Source organism: Typopeltis vanoorti, chromosome 8, assembly GCF_054136105.1.
Source record: "Typopeltis vanoorti isolate ZY-2024b chromosome 8, IOZ_Tvanoo_1.0, whole genome shotgun sequence".
Lineage (NCBI taxonomy): Eukaryota > Metazoa > Arthropoda > Arachnida > Uropygi > Thelyphonidae > Typopeltis > Typopeltis vanoorti.
Genome location: NC_143556.1, coordinates 149,720,844 through 149,745,867, shown reverse-complemented (window position 1 = coordinate 149,745,867; position 25,024 = coordinate 149,720,844). Strand labels below are relative to the sequence as shown.

At 35.1% G+C, this 25,024-nt stretch overlaps 1 protein-coding gene across 3 annotated transcripts in view; it reads left to right on the top strand.

The window, feature by feature from the left end:
* twin (CCR4-NOT transcription complex subunit 6-like twin) overlaps positions 1-25,024 on the top strand; it is a 501,959-nt gene that overhangs the window by 319,224 nt on the left and 157,711 nt on the right. For all 3 annotated transcript variants that reach the window (XM_090397005.1, XM_090397006.1, XM_090397007.1), the window contains exon 7: positions 22,906-23,060. In XM_090397005.1, coding sequence (XP_090253131.1) covers positions 22,906-23,060 — 155 coding nt within the window. The remainder of the gene's footprint in view (positions 1-22,905; positions 23,061-25,024) is intronic.

Here is a 25,024-nt window from a genome sequence, read left to right as displayed (position 1 = left end):
CTCCAGAGTATTTGTAGAAAGGAGCTATCTTTCGGGGATATTATAAACTTTTGAATGGTCTCCATAGGTTTGAAGGTTACTCTGATATTATATGGTTTTAGAAGAAGAGCTAATTTTTTAGTATGGTACTAACAAATGGAATTGTTATAGAGCCGATGTATTGGGTTTCATCTCTTTGTCTTTGTGGTATGTCATTGAAGAGAATCTTGTTGATGAGGCTTTACAAATATGTTTGGTAAACTTCTGATATTAAGAAATTAATAGAAAATCCAATTATCCAGTTATAAGCAAATGCAAAAATTCAGTCTCAAATTGCACAAAGTTATCTCAAATGAATTTTGCATTTAAGTGAATTGAAATATCACGTTGAAACTGCATTATAGCATCATTATAACTTATACACCATAGTGCTGGTGTCTTATGATGTATAACTTGTACATCATATTGCTGGTGTCATATGATGTATAACTTATACATCACATGATAGTGCAAATAATATGCACATTTGTAAGCACACATATGCACATTTGTAAGCACATATATGCACATATGCATATTATACCACCTTGCCTGATTTGAGTGTAACATACTGATGGCATCTCCTCCAAAGGACCATTGCTGGAGATCCACACTAACTGTTATTCACTTATCCATCCTATCTAACTTTAAAGTCCTACCTTCACAAAATACAACTGTCTCTGGGCAACACATTTCACATTCACTTCTCTTCAAACAAAAAATCTCACATCTTTGCTAACCCCTTGTACAACTTATAGTAGGCAACTACATTAAGTGTGTGCAACCTGTGCACCCTGAATTCAGCAGCCTAGATGTGATCATATCAATAGAGGAATAATAACCTTCCTGTTAGAGGGTTGATCAATATTCAAGAGATCATTACTTATTTGCCCACCTTTTGTGATATGCTTTCTGAATTGCTATGACACCCAGATCCATCAGCCTTATTTTGCTGCAATTCACCCTGCTTGCAATCATCCCAGCATGCATAACTTTACCAGATCATGTTATCCTTTTCCCATTCAGTCATTCTGTTTAAATCATGCTGCAGAATCTGTACGTCATTTATTCACATTACTCTGTCCAATTTTGAGATTTCTTTTGGTCTACTTTGGCTAATTTCCTCTTATAATCTGATTTTATCTGCTTTACCATGCTGGAGATCCTTTTTTCCCGTGCTTCGTGCTGATCATGAAACTATTGATCACTTTTATATTTCTTTCACAACTTTTTTTTTTTTTTTTTTTTTTTTTTTTTTTTGCAGCCCCTACTTGGATGTTTCTTTTCATCTATTTAACTCCCATCAAATTTCTTTTCTTCTGAACCTGGTTATAGTCTTGATACCTGTTTTTTTTTTCAAACACTTCTTAACTATTTTCCATATACTGCTAAGATCTTTCTTTGAATCTCTTTGAAAGATTCCAGATGGCATGATCACTCTTTCCAGTTAAAGGGAAAGCGGCTACCTTGGTTAGGTGCAAATTATCTGATGGTATCACCATCACATGCTGTTTAATAATTACTTGTTAGGGCAACATGAATTCCATTTCCTTCTTGTCATGTATTCCTCCAACAAAGTCTTATGAATTCCCTCTATGATAATTACTTGTCCTCTGCTCATCGAGCTAACTGCCAATGCATGTCATTTACATCTTCCTTTTGTACACCTCGCATATAGCAGCAGCTATGTTTTGTCTCATTAGCTTCCATCCCACCTCCAGATAGCTCTACAAGCACTGTCTCCTATAACCCTTCTTGATTGCAATTCTTCTGCTGTCATCAACAATCATCTCCTGTCCTGTTCTCTCTTTCTTCCCTGAAAATACTGCACTCCTTATATCTTATCCTAAGAGTGTATCATTTTTCCTTCAAAGAAGTATTGTTAATGTCAGTAAACTTTGGCTAAATTGCACCTCCATAGAAAGTTGGCTGACTTACCTTTAACTAAGCGTCTTTGTTCAGGTTAGGTCCTTACATTCCGAGATAGTATTCAAATCCAGGTTTTGATCCCAAACTAAAGAGCATGTGTTGATTTCCATGTTCAAATTTTCATAGCTGTTGCTATGATTCATGTCAAAGGTTCTGGAAGAGAAAACTACCTAGACACAGGAATGCAAATAAAGAATTTTTTGACAGTAATTAATTATTTACAAGCCAACATTTCACTACCTCAAGCCAGCATTATCAGAGGCACTTCAACAATACACATTCATTGAGGAACACAAAACAAAATAACCTAGATAACAAAGACAGTCATGTGCATGGATGGCAACACTGGTGCTCTCTGTGGCGATTCGTAATATTAATAGTGATGAATATATGGGGTGGATTCCAAAATATGTTTGAGATCATACCATTAGTTCATGACAACAACAGTTTCTCTGATTCAAACTGGGATTTGTGAGGTAACCTGGCAGTGTGGAACTCAGGATTGTGGATAGACAGGACATACTATCTCAGTCAGGAAAAAAGAACATAAAAAATATATCTGGAATGAATAACCAAAAAAGCAGGCTTTCGCAGCATGCCTTGAAGAAAGAGCACTTCATCAGATGTGAAAATTTGAACATGGAAATCAACATATGCCTTTAGTTTGGATCTAAGCCTGGATTTGAACATCATCTAGTAATGTAAGTGACAAGCCTCAACAAAGTTTGTATGAGTTCCGAGGCATCAATAGCAGGCATTCCCTAATCTTTCTGAGAACTTTCATATGATAAAAATGGCTCGTGTTCTAGCTATTTTTATCATATGGATAGTAGTAAACACTATCTTGTTTACTACTAGTTTAGTATTTGATTAATTTCTCTCCACCTTACTAGTTTCACATCAGTATGGAAATAATCTTTTGCTATGTCCATAATAAATTTGATATCTTTTTTAAAACATATCTACGGGGGTGTGCTGAAAAGTTGCTGTAATCACTGAAGGAGTTGAGGTAGAATCATGTAACTTACACATTATTTTACATATTCCCTATGAAGTGTATAACACTTCATAGGGAGTTACTGCATCATTTGCAATCTGAGGAAAAAGTCTTTCCCTTGTTGCACAAACAGCTGCAGATATGATTTCATCATCTGTGGTAAATTTTGTTCTTTTCAAGTGTTTCCTTAAATTTGGGAATAGGAAATAGTCAGATGGGGCCAGGTCTGACAAATATGTTTGGTGAGGCAGACATTGAAAGCCCATGTTGTGTATTGTCTATTGGGTTTCATGAGCAGGTGCATTGTCCTGCAAAAGCAACATGCCTCTGCTCAGTATCCCACTGTGTTTTTCCTTCAGTACCTCCTTCAATAACTTCAGAGCTATTGAATAAACTGCTGCTGTAACAGTTTCACCTTTTTCAAGATACTTGTTAAGGATTACACCATCCATATCCCAAAAGACAAGCAAGAGTCCTCCCTGCTGCCTTTTGGGCGCAAAACTTATCTATGGCTATGGAGAACCCTTTCTGTCTCCACCTCATTGACTGTTGTTTGGTCTCTGGATCATAGTGATGATACAAATATGTTGATGGATAATGACCCCAACTCCTTTCCTGGATATCCCACTGTAACCACTCGGCCAACCAGGCCAGCTGGCCTGGTTGGCGTAGCCGCTCTCCAGCCAAAAGGCTGTGGGTTCGAATCCCACCATGGGCATGGATCTTTGTGATTGCCTGTGAAAAATACTAGTAGTGGGCGGTAGATACCGTTGGTGTAGTTGGTGGATTGAGTGGTGGAGACTGAGAGCTGTAGAATAGGTGACCTCCCTCGATGCTTCTTTGGACTCCCTGGAGGTGTCAGTAATAATAATAATAATAATCCCCAGTCTTGGCAATGTTTTTGTCTGTATTCATCTATCATGAAGGATCATGGCATGCACTGCATTGATGTTTTCAGGTGTGATTGCTATGGAAGGTCTCTCTGACCCACGGCATGCCTAGTGTTAAACTTGGCCACCAATCTTACAACTGTTGGATATGCTGGGGCACAGTCCCCCAAAGTCTCACCCAAAGTTTGATAAATCTCAGTTGCAGACTTTTCTTTCAACATGAAAAACTTGATGATAGCCCACACCTCTGTGTCTTTGAATTTCTTCAAAATCCCTGACATGTCTTCTCTATATCCTAAAAGAAAAAGAAAAAATTATTAGAATTTGATGAAACATGGAGAGCTACTTTAATGTCATTTTTGTTCTATGTGTTTATCAGAACTTTTCAGCTTCCTCCTGTAAGTATCTGAAATATTTTACTTGTTCTGTAGGTTCTCCATTGAAAATGAAGGTGATGTTTTTCATTTTGCTGCCCATTTTAAGTTTTTGCCATTTTAATGCTGATTTTCATTCCAAATTTGTGTTGCCACTTCATTATATGATCCACATAGATTATGAATAACAGTGCAGGTGGTGTGCACCATCTTGCATCTGAATTTACATCATGCCACCTTTCTCTACCCACTTTAATTCTATTGGTAACTTACAACTTAAATATAAATTATGTATTGCACCATATGGTGTCCTATTTAAATAATGGAATTTTGAACAGCTTTTCTCTAAACATGTTTTCATACATCTTTATTAGATCTACAACACTTAAATACAGATTGTTTATATTGTCATTATTCTTGAACTGATTTTCTTAAAGTGAAAATCTGATCCCGGTGAAAAACAATTTTGAATCTATTTAGTTTTTCACCATGTTTTTCTTGGTATCTTCCAAATTTTTCAAAGAATGCCATCATTATGAAATTTCTGATATGTAGGATATTGTGATGATTGCAAAGTCTGTTACTAACTTCTTTCAACAATCTTCCTCTAAATTAATTTATCCAGTACCTTCGAAAGGGGTAGAGGCAGCCTGCCTCATGGTGCGGCTTAATAAGGGTGCTCATTCCGCCATATTGCGGTAGGCACCGTCACTATGCTAAAAATTCCTGTTAGCATAGCAAGTGCAGAAAGAAGTTTTTTCCAAGCTTAAACTGATTAAAAATTATTTGTGAACAGCAATGCCCCAAGAAAGATCGGTTGGTCTAGCAGCTATATCGATAGAGGCAGACAAAGCTTATAATTTAAATTTAGAAGAGCTTATAAACAGTTTTATTGTGCTATATCCCCATAGAGCAAACATTTAATTAATATTATTATGTAATTGTTTTGCATTAACCTCTTGTAATAAAAACAAAATAGCAATTAGAGATTTTCTTATATTCTTGTCTTATAATCAGGGACAATATTTAATTGTTTACCTCAGAGCACGATCAAATCTGGCGATGGTCCTGAATTTATCTGTCAGTACTACAATGCTATTAAGTCTTATATTTGTCTTTTAGCACACACTTCTTATTTGGACCAATCCACTTAGATCTTAGGTTTCCTGTGGGTCTTCTTGTCATCCTGGCAAAAAAAAAACACGTTTTGCTAATCTTGCTTCCATTCTATTTTGTTGACTATATCTCTTGAGATTAGCCTTGCTAACACATTCCTAAATGCTAATTTCAAGTTCTTTCCTAATATCCTTGTTTTTAATGTGATACTGCCATTCATTTCATCTGTTCACCACTCTAATCTTTCTCAGATCCCTGTGTTAAAATTTGTTTGAAAACTATCTTGTATATAGCTAGTTTAGTGTTTTGACTAATTTCTCTCTTATTCCATATATTTCATTCATTTGATTTCCTACATTACCAGCCTTGCTTATTCTGTTGTCTGTTTTCATAGTTAATTTACCATCTTCAACATAAAATTATGCCTAAATAGATGAAATGTTTTACTTGTTCTGTAGATTCTGTATTCAGGATATCCATTTAGTTCAAATGATCAGTTGATCCATTTAGGATGGAGATGAGTGTTCCCAGAACACTCAGTAGGGAAATTTCTATGTAATTCTCAGATTCACTTTTTCTTTTTTAAAAAAACATGCAGAATTTAATATTCTTACCAGTCCTTCTAAAATATTCATTGTAGCCACTGTAAAATAAAACTTTTACACCTACGAGGGTGGTCTGAAAAGTTCTCGGCCTTGACCTTAGATGGCAACACTGTCAGCACGATTTTTTTTTTCTAAATTGGTAGATCTGTCATAAGCATCTATGTGAAATTGCAAGTCATTCTATCAAGTAGTTTGTTTTATACAGCTGTCTGAAGCAAAAGCGTTGTCTGTATCCCTTGAAATCGATGAAATTGAGTATTGTGCAGTTATAAAATTCTTTGAAAAAGAAGGTTTAATGCTAAAAGAAATTCATTTGAAGTTCATAAAAGTTTATGGGCACTCTTCTCCTTCATTTTGGACAATTAAAAAATGGGCTGCCGAGTTTAAACATGGCCGTACCAACCTTGAAGATGATCCTTGTGAAATCCCTTGAAATCGATAAAATTGAGTATTGTGCAGTTATAAAATTCTTTGAAAAAGAAGGTTTAATGCTAAAAGAAATTCATTTGAAGTTCATAAAAGTTTATGGGCACTCTTCTCCTTCGTTTTGGACAATTAAAAAATGGGCTGCCGAGTTTAAACATGGCCGTAGCCGTACCAACCTTGAAGATGATCCATGTGAAGGACGTCCAAAAAGTGTAACAACACCAGAAATCATTGATCAAGTACATGATATGGTATTGGATGACTGGTGAGTCAAAGTGTGTGAAATTTCTGAGACTATAGGCATTTCAAAAGCATGTGTAGGATATATTTTGCATGAAGAATTACAAATGAAAAAGCTTTGCGCAAGATAGGCCATGCTTGCTCAAAAAAATGCACTTGCATGAACTCTGAACAGTACTTGGAGTGTTTCAACAAGAATAAAACTGATTTGTGCATTAATTTATTACTATGGATGAGACTTGGATTCACTGTTACAGACCAAAATTCAAACAGCAGTCAAAACAGTAGACAGAAGCTTGTTGTTCAGTGCCAAAGAAGACAAAGTTGGTTCCATCAGCAGGAAAGGTCATGGCATCGATGTTTTGAGATACTGAAGGAATTTTGTTTATTAATCATCTTGAAAAGAGTAAAACAATAACCGGGGAATATTATTTCGATCTTTTAACCAGACTAGATAAAAAAAATTGTGAGAAAAGACCTGGATTGCAGAAGAAAAAAAATCATCTTTCATCAGGATAGTGCACCTTCCCACAAAGGTTTTTTGGCAATGGGAAAATTAAAGGATCTGCACTATGAATTGTTGGAACATCCACCCTATTCCCCAGATTTGGCTCCCTCTGACTTCTAGCGCTTCCCAAAACTAAAACTCTTCCTTGCTGGTCAGCGTTTTTTTTTTCGAATCAAGAGGTGATTACAGCCGTAGAGGGGTATTTTTTGCAGATGTTACTGAGAACCACTACAGGGATGGGATAATGGCACTGGAGCATCGCTGGAACAAATGTATTAGTCTTAAGGGAAATTATGTTGAAAAATAAAAATAATTTTTAAATTATAAATTCATTTTTTCGTTGTTAGGCTGAGAACTTTTCAAACCACTCTTGTGTGTATTTGAGCATTTCCAGTTGCATATCATTTATTTCAGCTGCCTTTCCACCTGTCAATTTGTAATGATTTTTTATAGGTATTACTGATTTTCTTCATTTGATATTTTCTACTGCTGTTCTATCACTGTCATTTAATAATTCAAACCAAATACTGTAGTCATCTAGAATATCTTTATCTTCATTAATATTTAGGATTTTCTGAAAATCTTCATGTAACTGCCAATATTAGATAAATCTAAAAAGTTGAAATTGGTTATGCCACTCAGTTAAAATCATGTACATTTTTCCAAGAGCAATATATCTAAATCCTATAGTCTTAAAATTATTTTATATATTCTTCAAGAAAGGTATCAAATACATCTTTAAATACTCTGATTATGAAATTTCACCACTGGTAACAAACAAAATGCTGTTTATAAATTTAATTGCCAATCGGGATTCAGTACCTGCTATGCTGAATCCACTTTGTTTCTGAAGTCATTTTTAATTGAACGTTACTGAGGTTGCAATATTCTTATACTAGACAGTTCTACCATAAAGAAAAAAATTCAGACAAAAGTACACTGCAGTATCAACAAAGATCCCACTCCTAAAATATGATTAGATGCAATGCAGTCACTTCCTCCTGTAATCCAGAAAGTCATCATTATTGATTTCTAATTATTTGAAACCAAATTATGTTGTGCTGAATCTCTAATAAGAACTAACTGTGATACATAATAAACACTAGAAGAACATATCTACAACCTATACAATTATTAGAAAAGGTAAATTACTCTTCCTCCTCCCCACTCTCAAATCCGCCAAACCTCATTTAATAATTCACTGTTTTCTTGAGCCACACAGCATGCTCATAGTTACATAATTATGTGCATGTTTTTTATTCTTTGAATAAAAATCTTTTCTGTGACAAGGTTTCAGAAAATTTTTCATTTTTTAAAAAATTTAATTGCAATCAATATGATATAGAAAATGCTTATACATTGGTATCTCGCTAATCCGAACCAATAAAAACCGTGCTCATTCAGATTAGCAAATTTCCCTCCCAAGAGGCAACAATAACTAGCGTTTAAGACAAAAATAATCAGGTTCTAATGTTACATCAATTTAATTATGTAAATAAATGAAGTAACTGATAGAAAAAAAAGCTACTGTACTGTAATGTAAAACTTAAAAAATAATACCGTACACAAATTTATTTTAGTAAAAATTTAGTTTGTATGTATTGTTGAGGATTCTGATTTAATAAAATTGCATACTTCAGTACGTAACTTAATTTGCGTAAAAAATATCACTTACTTGTACACAACACAAAGAGGGTATCCTGGAAAAAAAGTTTCACAAAAAAAAAAAAAAATTTTATTTTTTTTGTAAAAAAAAGTCACCGATTTTCTTTTGCTTCTTGAAAGCTAAACTTTTTTTCGAATGCTTCTTCTCGAAGCTGCATTAGCAATAAAATTTTGTGGGATAGCGTATCATTCAGCTTAGCCCATTCTATACGCATATTAAAACTGCCAACTGCCTCTTCATGTTTTACTTTTATTCTTCGAGTCCTTTATTGTCAAGCATCGTCTTCTAATTCATTCTGTAAGATCATATTTATATTTATAATTTCAGCGTCGGATTTGATTTCGAATTCACTTTCGGTTCTACCTGTAATCCATTCCGTAACATCTGTTTGTGAAATTTCAACATTTGAATTTATATTTTTAAACCAAATTATGCACGTTTTGAATTTCATCTTTTTGTGTATCACCGTAGTTATCTTGGTAAATTCTAGAAGGCCACAGTTTTTTTTCCATGACGCTCGCATTGCCTCAGGTTCGACGGCTTGCCAAGCAGCAGCAACTGAGAATGCTACATCCTTAATTATTAATAGTACACAAAATAATATTACGTAATAAATAAAACTTTTTTGTCTTTCAAATCAAACCGCAGTTCGGATTACTGGAGGGTTCGGACTAAAGAGGTTCGGATTAGCGAGATACTACTGTATTCTTAATTTTATACTTTGAACTTTAATTTTTGAAATTTAATTTAATCTTTAATTTTTAGTTCTTTTACTTTTAATTCTTAACCTTTTAAAATCCATGTCTTATATATATATATATATATATATATATATATTCATTTTTAATATAAACTTGACTATAAACCCGAGAATTATAACAAATTGAGATTTATTTGAAAACGCAACTTGTTTCGTCGAGATTGACTTCATCAGGCATTAAGAACATAGAAAGATATTAAAAGACACAAATAAACATTGAGACACTCTAAAGCTATACAATTATAAAGTTATGATATTCGACTGTAAATCCAGTTATTATGAACTTGTGCTATAGTCCGTGTTAAAGTTCTATTGTTGTACACTTGTGCGTGTGTGGAACCACGCAATCTCCAGTATCTGATAGCAGAGCTGAAAGAGTCGGGCAAATTATAGCTGGGATTATTGTTCATATGAAGAGGGTCCAACGTGATTTCTTTTGACTCTACAATGCAGCATTCTACCTCATCATGGCAAATGTGTAGGTTTGAAGTTGTTGTTCAATTTACTTCATGTTGGCGGCTTTCGTTGTTCGTGTTTATTGAAAACAGGATATGGCCTGACAAGGCAATTGCTCTGGTTCTCTTATAAACAATGTCTCTCTGGTGCTCCTCGAGACGTAGGAGTATAGATTTCTCCATTTGGCCATAGTAAGGTTTTCCGCATTCACATGTGACTTTGTATACACCTGGAAATTGTAGAATGTTGTGAGATTGTTTATAGTTGCTGAAACTTGATCTTATTTTTGGAAGAGTCGAGAAGTATGTTTGTATGTTGAATTTCTTTAAGATTCTACTCAGTTTTTTTGGATAATGTGCTAATATATGGCAAGGAGATATAACCTTTGGGGTTGTTCTGTGTCTCTACGTTGCTACGTTGACGGTGGGATAATTGTTTGTTGATACTTTTTAAAGAGTAGCCATTGCTTTTAAAGGTCCATTTAAGATGTTGTAGTTCTTTTTTTAGTTCTTCATCTGACAGTACAGATTTTGCACGATTTGCAAGAGTTGATATAATACCCAACTTTTGCGCTGGATGGTGATGTGAGGATGCATGCAAATATCTGTCCGTGTGTGTGTTGGCTTTCTAAATATAGAGACTTTTATTGATTCAGGCGTCTTGGTGAGCTTAACATCAAGGAAACAGAGGGAACTATTTTCTTCAATCTCCATGGTTAATTTTATATCCTGATGGAGATTGTTTAAATGGTTGAGAAACCTGTGAAGATTTTTCAATACCATGCTCCCATATGAGGAATATATCATCCACATATCTAAGCCAAATTATTGGTTTTAAACTAAAAGAGGAGATTGCTTTTTGTTCAAAATCCTCGAAAAAATGTTGGCTAATATAGGAGAGAGGGGGGCTTCCCATAGCTAATCCTTTGACCTGTTTATATAGTTTACCTTCGAATTCAAAATAGCCAGAGTTTACACAGTGAGATAGTAGAGAGAACATTTTATTTGAAATCTTGTTCTTTAAAATATAGAGAACTTCTTGTGTTGGAATGTTGGTAAAGAGTGCTACCACGTCAAAGCTCACCAAGATGTCTGAAGATTTGAGTTTAAAGTCCTTGATTTTAGAGACAAAATCTGTTGAGTTTTTAATATAAGAAGATTTTCCCGCATAAGCTTTTAACGATGATGCGAGATATTTAGATAATCTGTAGGTGGGTGAGTCAATGCTCTCTACTATAGGTCTCAGCGGATAGTTTTCTTAATGTACCTTAGGGAGACCATAAAGCCTTGGAATCAGTGGGTGTAAAGAACGGATGGAAAGCCGTGTATTTTGTGGAATTTCTGTGGTCTTTTGTAGGAGTTTATTGGTTCTATTGTGTATTTCTCTTGTTGGATCCCTCTCAATTTCCGAATAACTATCTGACTCTAACAATGTTAAGATTTTTTCTTGGTAGTCTGTTTTATCTAGAACTACAGTTCCATTCCCATTATCAGCTTTTAAGATGACGATATCTTTGTTAATCCGTAGATTTTTAATTGCAAGTCTCTCACCAGGGGATATATTATCAGAAGGAGGTTTTGCGTTGTTGATTGCAAGAATTGCTTCTATGCGAAGTAAACTCGCGTCTGCGATAGAAGTAGCGAAGCTGCTTTCTCCATCTTAGTTAAAAGTAGTTCTTTAGGAATGCATTTTGGTGCCAACACAAAATTTAGACCTTTTTCGAGAATTTTCTCTTCATTGGGACTTAGCACGTAAGACGATTTGTTAATCACCAAATTTTTAAGTCTGTTATGACAATTATTTAGAGTAGACCTTTCTTGTCTTGACTTCAGTAAGTTGAACTTTCTGATTAACTTGTGTTTGTTTAAGTTTTGGGATCGTAATGTGCAGTGTGTACTTAATTCTTTAATGTAATTCCAAGAATCGAGGTCTAAGCAGGCTGCTAATTGGTTTACTAATGATGTTTTTTTCTGTGAAAAGCAAAGATAAATTGCGTTTTGTATCGCAAATCCTTTCCGTTAAAAGATCTAGTTTAGATTTAGTGTAAATTCAGTGCGCTCTTTCTGTAGTAATGATTTCTTTAAATTGTAGGAACTTTGGAATAATTGAGGGAAACTTACATCTTTTCAAGAAGATAAGTCTGTTGATATTAATTCCAATGCTGCTGAGTGTCTTCTTGTAATTGTGCACTTACGAAAGCATATCAGAAGACACTCAGCAGCATTTTAACGGAGAGGATTTGAGATACAAAACGCAATTTATCTTTGCTTTTCACAGAAAAAACATCATTAGAAAACCAATTAGCAGCCTGCTTAGACCTCGATTCTTGGAATTACATTAAAGAATTAAGTACACACTGCATACATAGAGTCAAAAGAAATCACCTTGGACCCTCTTCATATGAACAATAATCTCAGCTATAATTTGCCTGACTCTTTCAGCTCTGCTATCAGATACTGGAGATCGCGTGGTTCCACACACGCACGAGTGTACAACAATAGAACTTTAACACGGACTATAGCACAAGTTAATAATAACTGTAATTTACAGTCGAATATCATAACTTTATAATTGTATAGCTTTAGAGTGTCTCAATGTTTATTTGTGTCTTTTAATATCTTTCTATGTTCTTAACGCCTGATGAAGTCAATCTCGACGAAACATGATGCGTTTTCAAATAAATCTCAATTTGTTATAATTCTCGGGTTTATAGTCAGTTTATATTAAAAATGAACATATCCCAACCCCGAGTTAATAGCAGTAGTCATATATATATATATATATATATATATATATATATGAAAAAAATATAGATTTAATGACTATAAAACCGAGATAACATGTAAAGATTTTAATGATAAATACCACTAGTTTCGGCATATGGCAGCCTTCTTCAGGTATTTATAAAGGAATACTAATAAACATTGAATTATCTAAACAAACTGGAAATTACAGGTACAAATTGCCTCACATAATCGATACATAAAAACGTATTTTTTCAAGTTGTTCCAACTGGCGTGCCATTGTTTATTGCAATTGTGCGTGCAGGTTCACGGGAACGCCAATATTGAACAACTGCAGCATGGCTATCTGGGATGTTATAACTTAAATTGTTGTTTAAGTGGACCGGGTTCAGCAGGATTTCCCTTGATTCTACAATTTTCCTCTCAAACTCATCATCACAGCGAAAGACATTTTCTGATCTATTCCAGCAAACGGAGTGGCTTTGTTGGTCATCATTAGGATTATTTGAAAAAAGAACATGACTGGATAACGCAGTTGCATGAGATCTTTTGTAAGAGATGTCTCTCTTATGCTCTTCTATCCGTTGTTCAATAGATTTATTTGTTTGACCAAAGTATGGGATATTGCAATCGCACCACAATTTATATACTCCAGGGTACTTAAGGTTGTGATGAGGTTTTGGATGGCTGATTAGAGAACGGATTTTAGGAAGTGTGGTGAAGAAGGTCCTGATATTATATTTTTTAAGGACTTTACCTATTTTTTTGGAGACTGTGCTAATGTATGGAATGGAGATGCTACCTTTAAAATTAATAGTCTCTGTTGTGCACTGCCTAGGAGGATCCAGAAGAAATTTCTTAATTGTTTTTTCAGAGTATCCATTTTGTTTAAAAATAAGAGTGAGGTGATTCATTTCTTTTTGTAGTTCATCTTGTTCATTTAAGAGAGAACATGCTATGTGTCCTAAGGTAGATATAGTTCCAAGTTTTTGTGGTGGAAAATGATGAGAAAGATTATGCAGATATCTATTGGTATGCGTAGGTTTTCTGTACATAGAGATTTTTAATCTTTCAGAGCATCGTGTAAGCATAACATCCAAGAAAGGTAAGGAGTTGTTATTTTCTAGATCAGCAGTAAATTTTATATTAGGATGTTGGATGTTTAGATGACAAAGAAAATCTGTGAGAGATGTGTGCCCGTGATTCCAAATAATGAATATATCATCAACATATCTTTTCCAAACTTTTGGTTTGGAAAAAAAAAAATAATAAATAGAAAAAAAATAAATAGAAACAAATAAATCTATTGAACAACGGACAGAAGAGCATAAGAGAGACATCTCTTACAAAAGATCTCATGCAACTGCATTATCCAGTCATGTTCTTTTTTCAAATAATCCTAATGACGACCAACAAAGCCACTCCATTTGCTGGAATAGATCAGAAAATATCTTTCGCTGTGATGATGAGTTTGAGAGGAAAATTGTAGAATCAAGGGAAATCCTGCTGAACCCGGTCCACTTAAACAACAATTTAAGTTATAACATCCCAGATAGCCATGCTGCAGTTGTTCAATATTGGCGTTCACGTGAACCTGCACGCACAATTGCAATAAACAATGGCACGCCAGTTGGAACAACTTAAAAAAATACAACGTTTTTATGTATCGATTATGTGAGGCAATTTGTACCTGTAATTTCCAGTTTGTTTAGATAATTCAATGTTTATTAGTATTCCTTTATAAATACCTGAAGAAGGCTGCCATATGCCGAAACTAGTAGTATTTATCATTAAAATCTTTATATGTTATCTCTATTTTATAGTCATTAAATCTATATTTTTTTCAAATGTACAACAACCGAGTAAAAGCTGATCACCACATATATATATATATATATATATATGTATGTATGTATGTATGTATTCATTCTTTTTGTTATTGATTTTGTTCATGTTTTATTTCTGCAATTTGATATTTATTTTTGTGCTCAGTGATTGGTTTTCACCTTCATCATTTTTCTAAATATCATGCTATTTCAGCTCTGTGTCATCTTTACTTCAAAAAAATACATACCCAGGCATGTCAAACTAATACGCTTTCTAATGTAATGAATTTTTAATTACTGAAACTTTTTTTAAACTTTTAGTTTGAAAACTAGAGCAATTACATAACCATAAGATCTTGTCATTTTCTGTTTATCTTCAGTTTATGTCACCCTTATCATTTGTGATTACTTTTATGGTATTTTACTTCATTTTTAATTTTTTTCATTAGACTAAAATATGTCACTTTCATAATATTTATTATCTGTATTTTTTATCAATCTTTCCATGACTTTGGAAGTCTTGGGATGATGAGAATAGGCTGCACATAGCTTTCTTTCACAAATAATTTTCTTACATTGTACTCTGTTTTTCTCTCAGGGCACATGATCACTTGCCTCTTTAACTTCTTAGGTACATGTGATTTTTTTTTATTTTTCTTGACCACACATTCCCTAGCTGAATGAGTCATTGTTTTCTTCAGAGTTTGCCACTGAGCCTCCAAGGTTTGATTTTATTATCATTATCGGCACACCTCCACGGAGTCAAGAGATGCATCGTGGGAGGTCCCACTCTCTCATATGCACAGCTCATCGTACCTCAACTTAAACACATTCACTGTTTCTACACTCACAACACTCTCAGGCAATGCATTGCAATCATATACCACCCCCTTGCTCACACCCACCTTATACAGCTTCCAGGGATGGCCTCTCATTCTTCTCCTGCCTCCATATATTCTATGAAAAATCTCATCCATGTTAATCTGGTAATTACCCCTCACCAACTTATACATCTTGATCATGTCTTCCCTTTTTTCTTCTATCCACTTGGCTCTGTATTTTCATTTTATCGATCTCTCCTGATGTTCCACATTCCAGAGACCAGAAACCTACTTAGTCAATCGTCTGTGACCCTCTCCAACATCTCATCATCCTTCTGAAAACCTGGCAACCAAATCTGTGCACAGTAATCCATATGTGGCCTGATCAAAGCCCTCTGCAGTGGAATCAAAACATGCTTACTTCTACACTTTAGTATTCTCCACATCATTTCCATAATCCACTGTGTTTCCTCCCAATTTTAGCAAAATGTCCATGAAATTTCAAATCCCTATCCACCATCGTCCCCAAATCGTTGATCTCCTCCACCTCTACTAAAATATCCCCACCAATCCTATACTCTGCATCCCATTTTTGCTTCCCAGATTTTAAAACCTTACACTTTTCTGCATTAAATTGATACCCCCACACACTTGCCCATTCCGACAGTCTATTTAAGTTCTCTTGCAAAGCTACATCTTCTCCACTTCTCATAACTCCCCAACTTTTGCATCACCTGCAAACAACTATATATTACCATTTAAGCCCTTTCCAATGTCATTTAAATACAAATTAAACAAGAGTGGCCCCAAAACCAATTCTTGGGGCACACCACTAGTTACTTTCATCTTCTGGGATATCACTCCCCCCCTCCCCCATACACAACCTGCTGATACCTCTCAGACAGCCAATCCAGCTAATCTACTATCCAACCCCATCTGTTCCAGTTTGACTACTAGTTTATCATGTAGCAATCAATGGAAAGACTTTGCAAAATTGAAATATATTACTCGTGTGGAAAGGCTTATGTGTTCGTCACACATGTTGATTGGAATTGAACAGTATAGATGCGAACACAGATTGATAAGAAAATAACTGTTTATTAACTTAAATGCTAATATTTCGCTGGTATTATATCCAGCATCTTCAGGGCACACAAACAAAGTTTATTACAGTAGCATGACAAATCTGATGTAACATTATAAGGTCATCCTAACCTATAGGAGTTGCCAGAGGGTGTGCAACCTTATTATTAAATTACTCCGGATTCAGAGAAAGATGTTGAGAGTTTATTTTTCACTTGGTTAGACTATAATAAGTTTAGTTTAATCCTTTATCCAAGTGTGAGCAAACAAAGTTTGCGCCTGAAAGTATCTTCAGGACTGGAGTAAGGTAGTGCAACACCAAGCAACTCGTTGCAAAGGTGGAGAAAGCTTGCACACCCAATAAGTTTGCACACCCTTTGGTAACTCCTATAGGTTAGGATGACCTCTCATTGCTTCTGCCTTTGTATCTCCACTACTGGGCCTGGCTCCCACTGACGAGACCTCAATAAAGGTCGAAACCAGTATGGGTAGTGGCCCTTGCCTTAATGCATAGCATTAGACATATCCGCAAGGAGATGTGCTTTGCATTATGGGAGATACTGAGATAGGAGTGATGAGAGCTTTCTTCACCTTTGCAACGAGTTGCCTGGTGTTGCACTACCTTACCCCAGTCCTGAAGATACTTTCAGGTGCAAACTTTGTTTGCTCACACTTGAATGAAGGCTTAAACTAAACTTATTATTGTCTAACCAAGTGAAAAATAAACTCTCAACATCTGATGTAACAGTGGAACTAGTATGAGGTGTTGTAGCGTGCAACACAAAGACTAAAGTCCTAATTAGGTGCCATCTAAGTTTTTAAAAAAAAAAAAAGGTAGTCCAAGTTTTGAAAAATAGTAGTCCAATCCAAATAGTAGTCTGTGAAAATTTTGAAAAATTGTAGTCCAAAGTTTTTTTTTAAAAGAAAACAACAGATATTAATTTGGTCTTAGGATGACCATTTTCCCAAATCTTTGATAGATTTATACAGCCATACTTGTTGAGGTTTGGGGTATGTTTTAAGGCTTCTGTTGATTCCAGGAACAACCTCTCTGACTTGCAAAAGCTTCTGTGCAGTACTTTTGTTTTTTTCCAATTGATTCTGTGTGCAGGGGTATCCAAAGCATGGCCTGCCTGACCCAACTTGCCATAGCGAAAGTGGCGGATATATTTTTTGTGTTCACAGAGGCGGATGTCCACAGTTTTTCCTGTCTGTCCATAGTAGGCTCGATGACATGAACAGGGCACGTCATAGACTCCTGGATGTGATAAAGGAGAGAATCTGTCCTTAGGTGAACAGATGAGAGTTGCCAAATTTCACATAAGGTTTAAATATGGTGTGTAGTTGGTGTTTGTTAAGCACCCTAGATATCTTTTCAGATGTGCCTTTAATGTGTGGGATGGTGATAGTTTTGTTATAGTCTTCTGTGGTAGATAGTGGGGGAGGAGGAGGATTTTTGGGGGAGCATTTAGTATTTTATCTATCTTATGGGGATTATAGCCATTGGTCAGGAAGGTGTGACGCAGGTGAAAAAGTTCAGCAGTGAGAGCAATGTCATTGGAACAAATTGCTCTAGCTCTATGGGTTAGTGTTTTTAAGATACCATGTTGTTGAGAAGGGTGATGGTGTGATTGTTTGCGTAAATATCTCCCTGTATGTGTGAGTTTTCTATAAACCAAGAATGATAAGGAACCTTCTGGAAGACATATGTCCAGGAAGGGCAGACAGTCATTGGCTTCTAGTTCCATTGTAAAGTGGATTTTAGGGTGCTGGCTATTTAGATGCACTAAAAATGTATTCAATGTGTCTGGGCCATGTGGCCAAATAGCAAACACATCAATATCTCCTTTCCCAACCTACTACCCATATACGGTACTAGCCAGCCTCTCGTATATGGGTCCAAACATTAAAAAAAAAAAAAAAAAAAAAAAAAAACATAGCCTAGCCAGAGACTAGGTTTGAGAATGGCTGTGTTGATAGCTAGCTTTTCCAGATGTTCTATGTAGAAGTTGGCTGGGGGGGGGGGATCCACAATAGGATCCCATAGCTGTCCCATCTAATTGTTTGTATATTTTCCCTTTCCATGTAAAATGACCTGCCTGTACTGTGAATTTAAATAGCTGAAATATATCAGAGGGAAAATGTGAATTTAGTAAGTTAAGAGTTTCAGTTAATGGTACCTTTGTGAATAATGAGGTGATATTAAAACTCACCATTAAGTCTGAACTTTTTAAGGTGTGTTTTCTAAAATACTTTTTAGGCTGGTAGAATTTTTAACAAAAGAGGGAGAATTGTTTGTGCAGGTGGCTAGTAGTTTGGCTAAATGTTTAGCTAGTTTATATGTAGGACTCTTTATACTATCTACAATAGGGCATAAAGGTGTACCTTGTTTGTGAATTTTTGGAGTTCCATATATCCTGGGTGTTTTAATGTGGAAGGGTTTGAGTTTGTTCACTGTTTCTTTTGACCAGGAAGTGACTTTGTTCAATAACTTGCGCACCTTATTCTTTTGTGAGTTGGTGGGATCTCAATCTATAATTTGATATGTTGACTGGTCTTGGAGAAGTATGTGCATTTTGCTTTCATATTCTGTTGTATCCATCACTACAGTTGTGTTTCCTTTGTCTGATTTGGTTATGGTAATGTGGTTATAATTGCATAGCTCTTTTAGAGCCATAATTTCTTTATGTTGGGATATTATTTTTGGGAGGCTTAGAATGGATTAGGATGTTGGCCACCTCTAACCAAATATTATTGACTGTTGCTGGAGGCAGGTCGTATATCCCACATTCAACGGAAGCCATTATTTTGGCTTTTGAAACTTCTTTAGGAGTAACGGCAAAATTGTGTCCCTGACTTAACACACTCATGGCTTCTTTTGTTAAGGTTACTGATGATAAGATTACATCAAGACGCCATCTTGATGTAATTGCAGCCGCTGTGTAGCAATGCATTGCTGGAGGATTTCAAATTTCTTCTGGTGCCGGTTTTTAACTTTTGAAATTCTTTGTTGACTGTAGAGTCAGAGTTGCTATCCAGAATATCCCATAACTCCGGGTTCAAAATGTTAGATAGTATTTCACGTAGCGCACTGATGGAAGAATTTATTTTTGATAGTTCTTGGCGAGTAGCATATAACTGTTCCCGTAATAGTGCTAAACTCACTTGCTTATAAATATGTTGGGCTTTGGCCGAGTGAAACTTGTTCTTAATTTTTATACAGTTTGATATTAAATTGGTATCTCGCCACCTTTTTAAAAAGGCTAACCTGTTCAGTTGCCATGCTAATTTTACTTTCCACTTACCGTATTGTCGTGCCTTGCGTACAAGATCATCTCCATGAAGAATACTTAACCGTGTGGATATAGTTATTTAATAGTTATTTTCTTATCAATCTGTGTTCGCATCTATACCGTTAAAATCCAATCAACATGAAATATACTACTGTATATGCATATCCCTTGTCCAATGTATTCATCATATTTTTATAATAAGTAAACAGATTGTTAAAAACACGATGTCCCTTTAGCAAACCAGTGCTGTCCACCCAGTTCTGAATCCTTGTCCTCACTAGCTTCTCCCATCATCTTGACCTATACTTTGAAGCCTTATCACCTCCTTTATGAAGTGAAAATTTTGCCCTCTTTCCACTGTTTTGGAACCTGAGCTAATTTAAGACTCATGTTAAAAATGTACGTTAAACCTGTTGTTGACTTTCTTGATCATTCCCTCAAGACACACGGTGATATATCATCAAGTCCCATGGCCTTGTTGACATCAATTTTTTTTTCATAAAATTGATTTCCAGTACATACACAAAAATTCGTATCACCACCCAACACAAAAACTAGGGGTCATAAGCACCCTTAAATACAGAGCTCAAACTGTTTGTTCAAATGAACAAGCTCTAAATACAAGATCATCAACCATGCATTTTTAAAAAATGGATACAATAAAAAAACTATTCACAAGATCCTCCACAGAGGTAAGTAAAAACAAAAAAGATTTCAAGAATGCTATTGCCATACCTGATGTTAGAGGCATTTCTGGAAAAATAGACAGAACACTACACAAATACAACATCAAAACCACCTTTAAACCCCCGACAAAATTAAGACACCTGCTCAGTTCTTCCAAAGATCCTCTTCCACACCAAGTCCACCCAGGGGGTATACAAAATACAATGCACATGTAACCTACCATACAAAGGGGAAACAGAGCGAACCATCCCAATTAGGAAGGACGAACACAGACGACACATTAAATACCTCTATTTTGGAAAAACCGGCCTTTCTGACCACGCACTCCAAACATACCACAAAATTGATTGGAAAGGTACCAAGTCCCTACACTGCACCAAAACACCTGGTTCGAGAGGAAATTTAAAGAAGCATGTGAAATGCTCAAACATAATCCAAATCTGAACAAAAATAATGGCCTAACCATTCCAAGAATGTGGAGGACCCATTTGTAACCTTTATAGCAACCAGAACAAGCCAAAGAAAAATCCCAATACAAGAAGACTTGGTGAAGTTTTTTTTTTTTTATATAATTTTTTTTTTTTTTAATATTCAATAACAACTTGAACTTACAAGTGCAGAAGAAAATCGTAGTATAGCAATCTGAACTGTACAAATCCAGAAGAATCTTAGTACAGGAGGACTTTAGCAGAGTTTATTGTAGTTTTTTATTTATTTTTTTTTATTTCTTTAATTTTTATTTATTTATTTTTATTATTATTATTTTTATTATTTTTTTATCGCTATAGGTCAGGCTAAGAAAAAGATTAATTAACAGCATAGATTTAATTTACCTTTATAGAGTGCAAGAGCATGTAGCTTGGTTTCCTATACACATGTATCTTTCTGATGATGACCTCAATACAGGGGTCGAAACGTCAAGTGTTATTTTATTAATAATAAGTAAAATAATCATTTGAACACGTATGTCTTGTGTCCCTAAATTCATAAATATGATTGTTGACATCAAGTTTACTCAATTCCTCATATGCTTCTTACTCACTTACCATCAGTGGTTCCTCCCCCATTCTCACTGCTCTCATGTTCTGCATTATGTTACAATCACAAGGATGGATTTAATGAACTGCTCATTAAACATCTCTACTATATCCTCCTCAGTGAGGAGGATATAGTAGAGATGTTTATCATTCTCCCATTATCACTGACCAACATCATTCTAATAATCATTCTTTCTTCTACTGGCCACATATCGAAAAAACTCCCTATGATTTCTTTTAGCATCATTTGCTAACTGTTGCTCATACCACTCTTTTGCTACTCTTACTAAGTGGTCATCTTCCTTGCTCTTTCTTGTGCCACCTCCACAATGCCTTTTTCTTCCAGATTGCACTCTTCAGTCATCCATTTTACACCTATCTTATTTTATCTCCTGACCTTTGGAATACAATCAGTCATTGCCTCAGCCAGATACTTCCTGAGTAGAAACCAAGCAGTATCGATTTCCTTCCCATGCAATTCCTCATTCCATAATATTGGAGTCTTCTGGAGTTTGCCATAATCACCTACCTTACAGTTCCACATAATCTCTTTCTCATAAAAGTCCTGATATGGCCAGCCATATTTGTTGTTGCTTTTTTTTGTTGCTCCAAACTAAGGTAGAGCTGAAAACTGCTCAACTTTTTTGACTCTTTTTAGAAATTTTCTTACATATTCTTCATTTTCAATATGATATTCATTTTTATCCTGTGCAATCTATATTCTCACCGATTCCTGTTTCAAATCCCCCCCCCCCCGTATACTCATATCCTGAGTTGAGATGATATTGCTATGAACAATGAATTGTGAACAGAATTTTTGCTTTCTTCTTGTACTCTTTTCCCCCGAAACGTTTCTTATACTAAAACTGTTTGCCCTGTTTTGTAATGGAATTACTGTAATGTAATGTAATGTAATTACTGATTGACATGATTCCCTAAGAGAAATAGTGGGAGCCTTGTTTAACTGGACAACATCCCAGCTAGCATGACATTCCATCATATTGTGCCATTATTTTGTGTTTGGTTTAAGGCAGTCATTAGCTAAATCTCAAATTGCAGATTCATCAAGTGGATACCTACTAATAGGATGTTCCATGAGACAATGAGGATTGGTTAGAAGCTCTGGTTAGTGCTTCACACTTTTTTAGGACTACGTAGAGATCTTCTCCCAGTCATCTAGTTTTGAATCTTATGCAACCTATTTAATTTTCATTATCCATTTCTAAAAATGTCTTGATGAGAGTGCATCTCATTGGATTATTGGCCTATTTGTAGAGGTAAAAATAGCAAATGCTTTGTACATGTATGATTAGTTTGGTAAGTTAATAATCTAAATTATTGAATTGATTTAAAATCTGATTAAAAATAACATAGACAAAACCAGGTATATATTAAACTTCTGTCGGTGTCTTTAAAATATATTTTATAGGAGGTTGAAACAGAGCAGTTCTTCAACTTTTTTCTCCCTGAATTAAAAAAAGATGGTTACGATGGAATATTTTCTCCTAAATCTCGAGCAAAGATTATGTCTGAGAATGAAAGAAAGCATGTTGATGGTTGTGCTATTTTTTTTTGCACAAGCAAGTAAGTGTTTTAATTTAATTTTTGAATTGCATATCATTCTTTCTACTCTCTCTCTCTCTCTCTCTCTCTCTCTCTCTCTCTCTCTCTCTCTCTCACTCACACACACACATTTAATTTACTCATGCTCATTCTAATTTAGAATAATAAAATCTGGATTTAACTTAATGGATTGTATGTAAATGTAACTCAAAAGGCAGATCAACAAATTGTTTATGGACATATGGTTAACCTACTCCCTCCCTCCAACCAACAGACTGCAGGTTTGAATCCTGCCTTGAACGTGGATGTTTCTGTTTAGGTGGAAGATAAATTTCATTACTTGGTAATAGTCTACTATCCTTCTTATTGGAGACCTGGAGTGGTCTGAAAGTTTCGTGTTTGGTCTCTAGAACAGGTTTTCCAGACATGCAAATAAAAATACAAAAATAAATCAAATTAATGAAAAATTATTTTAAAAATTTCATAGCCCATCCATGGTGGGATGGCATAGATTTACAACTTTTCATGGGTGGAAGACGTTAAAAAAAAAAAAAAAAATAATAATAATAAAAATCTTTGTCTACCCCCATGCAGAAGTACTATTATCTTGTTAGTATGCTAAGCATATTCTAAATCACACTTTTAGAATGAGAAGAAATGCAGAAAATAAGCTATTTTAGGTTGATAAGATTATATGTTTAGACACATTGTTCTATAAATATATAGCCGAATGTCTTGGAAACTTAAAAAGATTCGAAGGAAAGACTTGAGAGCTTATGAGAATACAACCCTTGACATAAGCTTTGCCCATGAGCCCATATACAGGATTGTCATAAAGTCCTACACTGGTTTTAAATTATGATAATTAAAGATGTGCAAATAATGGAGCTATTTAGTAAAAATTTTATGGAAGTTCAAATTTTAAAAAAAAATTATATAATAATTTCATTCATGGAAATCTGATTTTTCTATTTTTAATGTTTTATTTTTGGTGGAAGTTTTTTGACTTGGTACTTCCAACAACTTTTCTCTAATCCAGAGTAATTTAATAATAAGGTTTTACACCTTTTGGCCACTCATATATGAAAATATGACTTCTGCATTACTTCAACCTTAGTATCACCTCTAGGTCTGGCTCCCACTGAAGAGACTTCAATAAAGGTTGAAACCGGTCTGGGTAGTGGCCCTTCCCTTAATGCATAGCGTTATACATGTCTGCAAGGAGATGTGTTTTGCATTATGGGATACCAAGACAAGTGATGTGAAATCATCCTGATCTAACTTTTTTGTGGGGCCATGCCAAAACACATGTCTACTCATCACAATTGTATTCTTTGAATGAATTCAAGGTCAGATTAACAAGTAATTCAAGGGCAATATGAGCATTAATTATGTAATGTAATGGTGGGCCCAAGGGAATGTCGAAATGCATGTACACAATGCTGGAAGTATCAGTAATAAAGGAGAGGAGATTTTAGCATTGGGCAGCTCAACTTGGCCAAAAATTCTTGGCACCAGTGAGACTTGGTTGTCAGAGAATGAAGTCGTTACAAGGATAGAATGTAATGGATATTGTATTTTAGGAAAAGATATAAAAAAAAAGAGCAGGAGGGATTATTAATGACAGCTGAGGAACTTCAACCAACAAAAATAGAAATTAAGAAAGATTGTAGATCTGAAGGAATTGATTTATTTGAAGCTGTCTGGTGTGAGACAGAGGCCACTAAGACAAAATATATTGTTAGTTGCTGCTATAGACCTGGGGGTCCAGAAGAAAATGTGGATGACATGCATCAGCAGATTAACACGACGAGTGCACTCCAAGCAATACTCATGGCAAACTTCAACACTGGTTATATAGATTTGAAGGAGGAAAGGTCACATGGCAAAATGGAAATAGAATTTATATAGTTACCTGGGATAATTACCTGAAACAGCTTGTGACAGAAGGGAAAAGGAGGTTGAGAGTGTTGGATCTGGTAATA